Genomic DNA, 11,091 nt, shown 5'->3' with positions numbered 1-11,091 from the left:
CAGCTTTCCAATCTTTAGGGATCTTGGACGATATGAAAGGGAGGTTGAGCAGACTGGTAATAGAGGTTGCATCAATGGCGGCAGATAATTTTAGAAAGAGAAGGTCCAGATTGTCTAGCCCAGCTGATTTGTACAGGTCCAGGTTTTGTAACTCTTTCAGAACACCTGCTATCTGGATTTGGGTGAAGGAGAAGCTGGGGAGGCTTGGGCAAGTAGCTGCGGGGGGTGCAGAGCTGTTGGCCAGGGTTGGGGTAGCAAGAAGGAAAGCTTGGCCAGCCATAGAGAAATGCTTATTGAAATTCTCGATTATCATGGATTTATCGGTGGTGACAGTTTCCTATCCTCAGTGCAGTGGGCAGCTGGGAGGAGGTGCTCATATTCTCCATGGATTTTACAGTGTCCCAAAACTTTTTGGAGTTGGAGCTACAGGACGCAAAATTCTGTTAGAAAAAGATAGCCTTTGCTTTCCTAACTGACTGCATGTATTGATTCCTGACTTTCCTGAAAAGTTCCATTTCACTGGGACTATTCGATGCTAGTGCAGTCTGCCACAGGATGTTTTTGTGCTGGTCGAGGGCAGTCAGGTCTGGCGTGAACCAAGGGCTATATCTGTTCTTAGTTCTACATTTCTTAAAAGGGGCATGCTTATTTAAGACGGTGAGGAAATTACTTTTAAAGAATGACCAGGCATCCTCTACTGATGGGATGAGGTCAATATCCTTCCAGGATACCCGGGCCGGGTCGATTAGAAAGGCCTGCTCGCAGAAGTGTTTTAGGGAGCGTTTGACAGTGATGAGGGGTGGTCGTTTGACCACGGACCCATAGCGGATGCAGGCAATGAGGCAGTGATCGCTAAGATCCTGAAAACAGCAGAGGCGTATTTGGAGGGCAAGTTTGTCAGGATAATATCTATGAGGGTGCCCATGTTTACGGATTTGGGGTTGTACCTGGTAGGTTCCTTGATAATTTGTGTGAGATTGAGGGCATCTAGCTTAGATTTTAGGACTGCCGCAGTGAGTATATCCCAGTTTAGCTCACCTAACAGAACAAACTCTGAAGATAGCTAAGGGGCAATCAATTCACATATGGTGTCCAGGGCACCGCTGGGAGCTGAGGGGGGTCTAGAAGAGGCGGCAACAGTCAGAGACTTATTTCTGGAGAGGTACATTTTTAAAATTAGAAGCTCGAACTGTTTGGGCATAGACCTGGAAAGTATGACAGAACTTTGCAGGCTATCTCTGCAGTAGATTGCAACTCCTCCCCCATTGGCAGTTATATCTTGATGGAAAATGTTGTAGTTGGGGATGGAAATCTCAGAATTTTTGGTGGCCTTCCTAAACCAGGATTCAGACATGGCTTCGATGATCAGGAGTAATGGTCCAGGGCTTACGGCAGGATTCCAGTGTTGTAGTGGAGAAAAACAGTCCGATATGCTCAGGTTTTTAATCGCCCTGTGCAGACTGGCAGGCTGGCAAGTATTATCCAGGCTAAAAGCGGCTGGTGTCTGTGCTAAAGGTAAAGGCCGCTAGCAGTGGCTAACTTTGACTAAATAGCTAGTAGCTAATTAGCAGGTTAGCTTCTGAAGGATAGCTTCTGATGGAGGTTCTGGCTATAAGGTCTAAAAATAGCAGATCCGTATCACATTGGGTGAGGCGGATTGCCGAAAGGTATATTTAATTTAAAAATGAAAAAATAGATTGAAATATATACAAAAAAGACTAAAAATACTACATGTACATGGGAGAACGACAAAACAACATCTGCACTGCTACGCCATCTTGGAACATTCTTAGTTTGGAGCTGTGCTTTGGGTCATTGTCCTGTTGTAGGAGAAATGGGCTCCAATTAAACGCCGTCCACGGGGTATGGCATGGTGTTGCAAAATGGAGTGATAGCCTTCCTTCTTCAAGATTCCTTTTACCCTGTACATATCTCCCACTTTACCAGCCCCAAAGCACCCCCATACCATCACATTGTCTCCACCATGCTTGACAGATGGTGCCAAGCACTCCTCCAGCATCTTTACATTTTTTCTGCATCTCACGATTGTTCTTCTTTGTGATCCGAACTCCTCAAACTTAGATTTGTCTGTCCATAACACTTTTTTCCAATCTTCCTCGTCCAGTGTCTGTGTTCTTTTTCCCATCTTAGTCTTTTCTTTTTATTGGCTAGTCTGAGATATGGCTTTTCTTTGCAACTCTGCCTAGAAGGCCAGCATCCCGGAGTCGCCCCTTCACTGTTGACGTTTAGACTGGTGTTTTGCGGATTGAGGACTTGTGAGGCATCTGTTTCTCAGACTAGACTCTCTAATGTACTTGTCCTCTTGCTCAGTTGTGCACAGGGTCCTCCCACTCCTCTTCCTATTCTGGTTAGAGCCAGTTTGCGCAGATCTGTGAAGGGAGTAGTACACAGCGTTATACGAGATCTTCAGTTTCTTGGCAATTTCTCGCATGGAATAGCTGTCAGGGATTTCCTCCTCTTCTTCCGAAGAGGAGAGGCGAAAAGGATCAGAGGACCAATATGCGGCGTGGTAAGTGTCCATGGTTCTTTTAATAGGTAAATGTACACATGAACAACTGACGACAAAAACAAGAAACGTGAAAACCCAAAACAGCCCTATCTGGTGCAAAACACAGAGACAGGAACAATCACCCACAAACACACAGTGAAACCCAGGCTACCTAAGTATGATTCTCAATCAGAGACAACTAATGACACCTGCCTCTGATTGAGAACCATACTAGGCCGAAAACATAGAAATACCCAAATCATAGAAAAACAAACATAGACTGCCCACCCCAACTCACGCCCTGACCATACTAAATAATGACAAAACAAAGGAAATAAAGGTCAGAACGTGACAATAGCCTTCATTTCTCAGAACAAGAATAGACTGACGAGTTTCAGAAGAAAGTGCTTTGTTTCTGGTCATATTGAGCCTGTATCGAACCCACAAATGCTGATGCTCCAGATACTCAACTAGTCGAAGGAAGGACAGTTTTATTGCTTCTTTAATCAGAACACTAGTTTTCAGCTCTGCTAACATAATTGCAAAAGGGTTTTCAAATGATCAATTAGCCTTTTAAAATGCTAAACTTGGATTAGCTAACACAACATGCCATTGGAACACAGGAGTGATGGTTGCTGATAATGGGCCTCTGTGTGCCTATGTAGATATTCCATAAAAATATGATATTACTTTAATGGACAAAAACTGTTGCTGTTCTTTCAAAAACAATCACATTTCTAGTGACCCCAAACCTTTGAACAATAGTTATATATATATATATATATAAAAACTAAATATATATATACACTGCCTCAAAAAATAAAGGGAACACTTTATTCCCTTTATTTCCTACTTTCAAACTGTCATGCAATAAAATGCTAATTAATTACTTAAAAATCATACAATGTGATTTTCTGGATTTTTGTTTTAGATTCCGTCTCTCACAGTTGAAGTATACCTATGATAAAAAATTACAGACCTCTACATGCTTTCTAAGTAGGAAAACCTGCAAAATCGGCAGTGTATCAAATACTTGTTCTCCCCACTGTATATACATACACACACACACATACATACATACATACATACATACATACATACATACATACATACATACATACATACATACATACATACATACATACATACATACATACATACATACATACATACATACATACATACATACATACATACATACCTTGTAAGCATTTGTATCTGTCATGTGTGAATGTTGCTGTTTTTATGTTTAATATACACAGTATATCAGAAATTGTGTAATAGAATTATTCTTAACATAAAATTATAAATATAGTTTATACAGGTTTATACACATTTTCTGTATATTGGAAATAGCCTCTAAAATATACGTAAACAGACCATAAATGTCAAAAAATGTGTTTTCTTGGAAAGCAGTAAGTGCTATGATCCTGTCTCAGCCTCCAGTAATTATGCTGCAATAGTGTCGGGCGGCTAGGGTCAGTCTGTTATATCTGGAGTATTTCTCCTGTCTTATCCAGTGTCCTGGGTGAATTTAAGTATGCTCCTTCTAATTCTCTCTTGCTTTCTATTTCTCTCCTCTCTCTTCTCTCAGAGGACCTGAGCCCTAGGACCATGCCTCAGGACTACCTGGCATGATGACTCCTTGCTGTCTCCAGTCCACCTGGTTGTGCTGCAGTTTCAACCTTTCTGCCTGTGGCTATGGAACCCTGACCTGTTCACCGGATAAGCTACCTTGTCCCAGACCTACTGTTATTCTCTCTCTCTCTACCGCACCTGCTGTCTCTAACTCTGAATGATCCGCTATGAAAAGCCAACTGACATTTACTCCTGAGGTGCTGACCTGTTGCACCTTCTACAACCACTGTGATTATTATTATCTAACCCTGCTGGTCATCTATGAACTTTTGAACATCTTGGTCATGTTCTGTTATAATCTCCACCCGGCACAGCCAGAAGAGGAATGGCCACCCCTCAGAGCTTGATTCCTGTCTAGGTTTCTTCCTAGGTTTCTGCCTTTCTAGGGAGTTTTTCCTAGCCACCGCGCTTCTACATCTGTATTGCTTGCTGTTTGGGGTTTTAGGCTGAGTTTCTGTATAGCACTTTATGACATCAGCTGATGTAAAAAGGGCTTTATAAATAAATCGGATTGATTGATTGATACAATATCAGTACTTTTTACATTTACAACTTTTCTAAGTCAATATCATCAACTGATTTCAGCCAGTGTATGGCTGTGGATTGACTGCATTGTTTCAATGGAAGGTTGGCGTATTGTCAGTTAATTTGAACAATTTATGGAATTTTTCCTCAAACTGTCTGGCTAGCATACAGTGGAGATACATTCTTGAAATGCATTATTTTATTTATATCTTATCACAGCTTTGGCAAACCATGGTTTAAGCAACTCCCTGACCAAAATGGCTGACCTTTATCCCATCAAAGGGTCCCATCATAAGAAGGTTAATGACCATTCTAGTATTCTAGTTCCTAATTAAATCAAAAATAAAATCACATTTTATTGGTCATATACACATTGTTACCAAATGTTATTGCGAGTGTAGTGAAATGCTTGTGCTTTTAGTTCCGACAGTGCAGCAATATCTCACAATTCCACAACAACTACCTAATACACACAAATCTAAGCAAAGGGATGGAATAAGAATATGTTCATATAAATATATGGATGAGCAATGACCGAGCAGCATAGGCAAGATGCAATAGATTATATAAAATACAGTATATAAATATGGGATGAGTAATGCAAGATATGTAAACATCATTATTAAAGTGGCATTAATAAAGTGACTAGTGATCCATTTGTTAGAGTGGCCAATGATTTCAAGTCTGTATGTAGGCAGCAGCCTCTCTGTGTTAGTGATGGCTGTTTAACAGTCTGATGGCCTTGAGATAGAAGCTGTTTTTCCGTCTCTCGGTCCCAGCTTTGATGCACCTGTACTGACCTCACCTTCTGGATGGTAGCGGGATAAACGACAGTGGCTCGGGAGGTTGTCCTTCCTGTGACATCAGGTGCTGTAGGTGTCCTGGAGGGCAGGTAGTTTGCCTCCCGGTGATGGGTTGTGCAGACCGTACCACTCTCTGGAGAGCCCTGCAGTTGTGGGCAGTGCAGTTGCCGTAGCAGGCGGTGATACAGCCCAACAGGATGCTCTCAATTGTGCATCTGTAAAAGTTTGTGAGGGTTTTAGGTGACAAGCTAAATTTCTTCAGCCTCTTGAGGTTGAAGAGGCGCTGCTGCGCCTTCTTCACCACACTGTCTATGTGGGTGGACCATTTCAGTTTGTCAGTGATGTGTACGCCGAGGAACTTAAAACTTTCCACCTTCTCCACTGATGTCCCGTTGATGTGGATAAGGGGGTGCTCCCTCTGCTGTTTCCTGAATTTCACGACCATCTCCTTTGTTTTGTTGACATTGAGTGAGAGGTTGTTTTCCTGGCCTTACCAAGACAACTATTGTCTATCTAGTAAATGTGCTAGCTATTTCAGTGGATATTGAACACATTTCTACCTGCAAATGAATAATGTTTTTACTAGATCTAAGGAATTGTAATAAATTCACACAAGGTTTTTGTGGAAATCAAAGGAAGGCAAAGGATGTCAAAGTAGGCCATAAATGTTTGAGTATTTTTACATTTGGTTTGAGGTCTCTCTGACAATCAATTAGAAAGGGTATTGCGATAACAATAAAATGACATATTTCACAAGATTTAAGTAATTTTTATAATTTTTTTTGGTGGAAATCCAAGGTTGTAAAAGTAGGCCAGACATTTGCAGAATAATTCACACTTGGTTCAAGGTGTCACTGACAAGCCTATGGAAAAGTTAATGCGATAAGAATAATTATATATTTTTACTAGATTTAAGGTTTCTTATCTAAAAGGTTTCATTTAGTTTCCTTAATAGGATATTGATTTATGCGTCATATCTTTTTCTTTAATCCATTTAGAACTCATTATAAACAAACATATTTTGATCAGCAAAAGCTACAATACCTTTATCACAGCACATGTAGGCCTGCTAAAACTTTGACTACAGAAAATGATCACCATTACAAGAATAACAGCACATTAATAGCTGCAGTAAATGAAAGGCTTGGCTGTGTCTTAGTTTCTGTTGTCCTATTTTGTAATGCTAATCTATAGTCCTTCATTAAAACCTGTTGATTGGGGAAGACTTGCTGATTTCTGATTAAGTGGATCAAGATGTCTGTTAACTTTCACCCGAAGAGCTTCTGTCAACAGTCAGGGTAGGAGGGGCGACTCGTTCCTCTCACAACCCGTCTCCAACCCCTTATCGATGTTGTGTATTGTCAATGCCAACTGTTCTCGCAAAATCAAAGCTTGCCGGTCCGTAGAATGTGTGAACATGGGATCAGCATCACTCAGGGGCGTCATATACCCCAAAAATCTGGGCTAGCTAAAGCCAACGGCATAAAATTGCGACTAGTAGTATTAGAGGATTTAAAAAATATATATATTGACAAATCTGAGGGGGAACGTGCCCCTGTGCCCCCTATGGGCATGACACCCCCGGCATCACCCCTTACAAATGGCACTATCTAATGAAGTAAAAAAAATAACGCAAGGTTTTATATTTAGGTTAGGCATACCCAGAGCAATAATACAGGCATTTTGTATTGGGGCAATGGGCGCCAAATGTGTCTCTAACTTTGTAGGGCTACTTTTATATGTCCTATGTGAGCGTTACAATTAAATAGGCAATCAATTCATATTTCAAGTTTTGCACAAATTTCATTTTTGCTGTTCTATTCCCAACTCCAATGTGGTGAATAAAAAAATGGTTGGCTTGACAATGACAGCAATGGAATTGGCAAGAGCACAAACAGATCTGGGACCAGGCTACTACTCCCCCTCATCAGGAAACAACTGAAATCTAAGACATGAATTTGTCTGAATCTTTCATCTCTTTTGTTGAATATGTTGGTTTAGTGTTGTCCGTCTACTACATCTATTAAAATGAGGACCCAGCAGGCCTGCCCTGACAAAAAGAGACCGCTAATAACATGATGATTAACACACACAGCACAGGGAGCACATCTGTTTAGCTGTCTGACTACTGTTGATCTGGCATCACGTTTTGTGTGTGTGTATGTCTGTCCTCTGCCTGTCAGCTGTTGATCTGTCAATCAGCAATTCCTGTGTGTTGTCTGCATGTATGCTGTCTGCGGGCACACTGTCTGTCATCCCAAGACCACCTGCCACACTCCAGTCCCAATACACACTCCAGACTGGGACTCTATGGAGGAACCAGTTACCTCAGCCACTAAAGTGTTTGTGTGTGTATATGACAGAAAAAGACCCAGCCAGCTCCTGCATTAGAGACACATAATCAGGTCCATGTGAAGAGCCCTTTACAATCCACATCCCAGAGCAGAGCACACACTGGATTACTCATCTGTCCCCTATGGGAGCTCGGCTCCCAATACACACCAGTCTGTTTGACCTGACACACACATACACAGGGGGACCACCATAGACTCAGGCAGAGAAGGATAGACATACCTCCACACACTAATGATGTTATACACATACTTGACAAACTTAATTACACTAATATGATAATCTGTCCATGGGGTGCCATTCTAAAGCTACACAGGGGTTGAGGGGCCAGTTGTTAATGAGTGAGAGGAAAATATCTGTCCGTCAGTGATGTCCATCTATGTTATGCCTTTTGATCAAGCAAGACTAGTGCTCCAATTAGAACAATATTAGATCATGAAAACTAGATCATTATCACAGACCGAGTTCAATTTGATAAATAATGCAAAAAGTTTAGGCTCAAACTGTTTCGATTTTTAATTAAACAATTCAAGAATTGACATAGCCTACTGGAAGCCTATCAACGATGTTTTGACTGAATGACACGCAGGGTGAAACCGCTTAGATGTCCATTAGAGAGAGATTATCACGTCATTAATTGCCGGTAAAAAAAAGCACTCCTCTATCTACTAATCTATTGGTGTCTAATCTACCCATGTTTCAGATGAAAATGGGGTCATTAAAAACGAAATGTGTGTTTTTCTTTCATGTGCGAGTCCCATCTTTACTGGTCGATGTGGTGATGATGGGTGTGATCGATGAGTGGGTGGAGGTGGGGGTTGGGATCAGGCAGAGGCTATTAATCCTAAAATAGGGCGTTACTTTGAAGCTCTCCCGCGCGTCCACTGTTTTTGATGTTGGTCCCCACCCCCCCTTGGTACACGTCCGTCGGGATGTCACAGCGGGGCTACTATATATAAAGGTGGTCAGTCCTTGTCCTCCTCCATCTGCAACAGGGTTTAACTCTCAACTCTTTCAGAAATGGCATATTTCACAATTTGGCTGCTGTGCGCCAGTGCGATACTGTCTCTAACGCACAGCTTCAACCAGGAGAACCTGAAAGAGGCTATGCTTCAGAGGCTTGGACTGAAGGAACTCCCAAGGATCCATAAAAGGGACTTGGAAAACCTGGTCGTTCCTAGCCACATCAGAAACAAGTACCTGACCCTGCTGAAGCTGCACCACGAGAGGAGACGACGCTCTCTGCCCAGCCTAGCAGGAATCCTCAGGGGGTATTCCGGGAACGCAGGTAAACAGCAATGGCAACTATGACAGTTTCTAAGACTGAGAATATGACAGTTTTAACGACTGACTGATTTTTATTTTCCATCATTATATTTTATTTACTATTAGTTAAACTATTGTTAACACCAATGCGTAATTCTCAGTTGGTTCTGTTTGGATTCCAAATTACGCACTGCTGTCCAATTGTCCACATGCGGACGGTGTCCTGTTATATTCTACATAACAGATATATCGGGGGAGATTCTTTACTCTGACGCCACCAGAGAGCGGTTGGTTTTCGACATGGAGGCCAGGGTCCCAGCCAACAGCGAGGTGACCATGGCGGAGCTCAGACTCTACCAGAACGCCCATCATAAACTGCACCTGGCCGGGAGAAAGAGTCAAAAGCAGGGCAACAACGCACGGGTCAGCGTCTACTGGGTGGAGGTTCTAGAGAACGGCGCCAACCGCTCCTCACTGGTAGACTCAAGGTCAGCACCGTTACCACACATCATTCAACAACCTACTTTTAATTAGCCTAATAGTAATTAATTAGCATGCTAGTTAATTAAAGTGCTATTGTGATTAATTTGTACGGGTGTCCTCTTTCAATAGGTTGGTGCCAATCTACGAGACCGGGTGGAAAGGTTTCGATGTGACGCAGGCCGTACACTACTGGTCGAAGGGACTTCGAGAGGTGCCGCTGCGCCTGGAGCTGCGGGTCGAGGGAGAGAGACCGGGAAGCTACGCAGCCGAGATGGCCAAGAGTATGCGCTTTACCGCGCAGGACCCCTCTGACCAGAGCACGGGAAAGCCTCAGCTTCTTTTTTACACCTTGAACCTGGAGGAATATGGGTAAGTGACATTTAATAGCTAGGCTAATGGCAATGTGGTTGGAACCTTGGTTGGACAGTGGACACATTTTAAGCATATAGGCTACACACATATGGACCTGGCTGCTATGTCACAGTATGACATTTGCTTATACATGATTTGAGAATCCTCTATAGGTGTGTCAAACGTGTAATAACCTGACCGTTTATCTTCGTCCAGTTCCCGTGGTGACTGCCAGTCCAGCAAGCCGAACGGCATATGCTGCAGAGAAGACCACTTCATCAACTTCCGGGAGCTAACTTGGACTCAATACTGGGTCATCGAACCTGCGGGCTACCAGTCCTTCCGATGCGCAGGAGGATGCAAGCAGCCAAAGCGTCATTATGGCTACGGAGAACGGCGGTGCGCGGCTACGGAGAACGCGCCGCTCCCTATAATGTACCTGGTGAAAAAAGGAGACAACACTGAGATTGAAGTGGCCGAGTTTCCCAACATGATAGTGGAGAAGTGCAGATGTACAATGGACAATGTATCGGTTTGAGAATGAAGAAGGAGCGCAATCCAGAGACAGAGATGCGAGTGCGACTCGTGATGCACAGTACTTTTTTTCTTCAAACTTAAATGACTATAGGCTAAAAAGGAGATATCTTGTTGGTGTGAATATTTGAGACAACGGTTATATTAGCCGATCACTTGTTTGTTGAGCACTTTAAATGTAAATACGTAACCTAATTTATGTTGCCCATGAATGCATTTATACTCTTCATATGACAAGATTAAAAATATTAATTGCACGTTTTCAAAGTATATTAACGAACATATTTTTCTTCCACAAATCCTTAATTAACACAGTGTCACTTCATTGTTGTCTAAGGGTTTGTCTTTTGAGGGAAAGCTGGGGAGTGTGAATAAACGAAAACACAGTCAAACTGAGATCATTTACAGATATGGTTTTGAGACCAATTTTATCATTAGAGCCTCACCACTAGCCCAGTCCTTTGTTATGGTAACACATCCTCATCACGGGGCTTCCGATCAGTGTTTGATTTGTGGATTTATTTACTTAGTTTCCGTCTCAGAATCTACAGCACTGCATCCATTGGCGACCAGTGTGGCCAAGCTAAACGTCACCAATTACGCACGAATGGCGCGCCTTTGGAGATTCAT

The 11,091-nt window shown here is 42.4% G+C and overlaps 1 protein-coding gene across 1 annotated transcript; it reads left to right on the top strand.

Moving 5' to 3' along the window:
* The first annotated feature begins 5,872 nt into the window (after positions 1–5,872).
* On the top strand, positions 5,873–10,847 carry LOC112256513 (left-right determination factor 2-like). The gene is made up of 3 exons (XM_024429822.2): positions 5,873–9,581; positions 9,706–9,945; positions 10,144–10,847. The coding sequence occupies exons 1-3, from the start codon at positions 9,394–9,396 to the stop codon at positions 10,463–10,465; spliced, it is 750 nt and encodes a 249-aa protein (XP_024285590.1). The 5' UTR covers positions 5,873–9,393; the 3' UTR covers positions 10,466–10,847.
* The last annotated feature ends 244 nt before the right edge of the window (positions 10,848–11,091 follow it).

The sequence above is a fragment of the Oncorhynchus tshawytscha genome, linkage group LG08 (assembly GCF_018296145.1).
Source record: "Oncorhynchus tshawytscha isolate Ot180627B linkage group LG08, Otsh_v2.0, whole genome shotgun sequence".
Taxonomy (NCBI): Eukaryota; Metazoa; Chordata; class Actinopteri; order Salmoniformes; family Salmonidae; genus Oncorhynchus; species Oncorhynchus tshawytscha.
Note: the sequence above shows the minus strand (reverse complement) of the source record. Positions and strands in the feature narration are given on the sequence as shown.

Excerpts from the sequence above, each read along its gene's own strand:
- LOC112256513 (XM_024429822.2), top strand. The coding sequence starts at position 9,394 with ATGGAGGCCAGGGTCCCAGCCAACAGCGAGGTGACCATGGCGGAGCTC. Across the intron at positions 9,582-9,705 it reads TCCTCACTGGTAGACTCAAG|GTTGGTGCCAATCTACGAGA; the intron begins GTCAGCACCGTT and ends CTCTTTCAATAG. Across the intron at positions 9,946-10,143 it reads TTGAACCTGGAGGAATATGG|TTCCCGTGGTGACTGCCAGT; the intron begins GTAAGTGACATT and ends ATCTTCGTCCAG.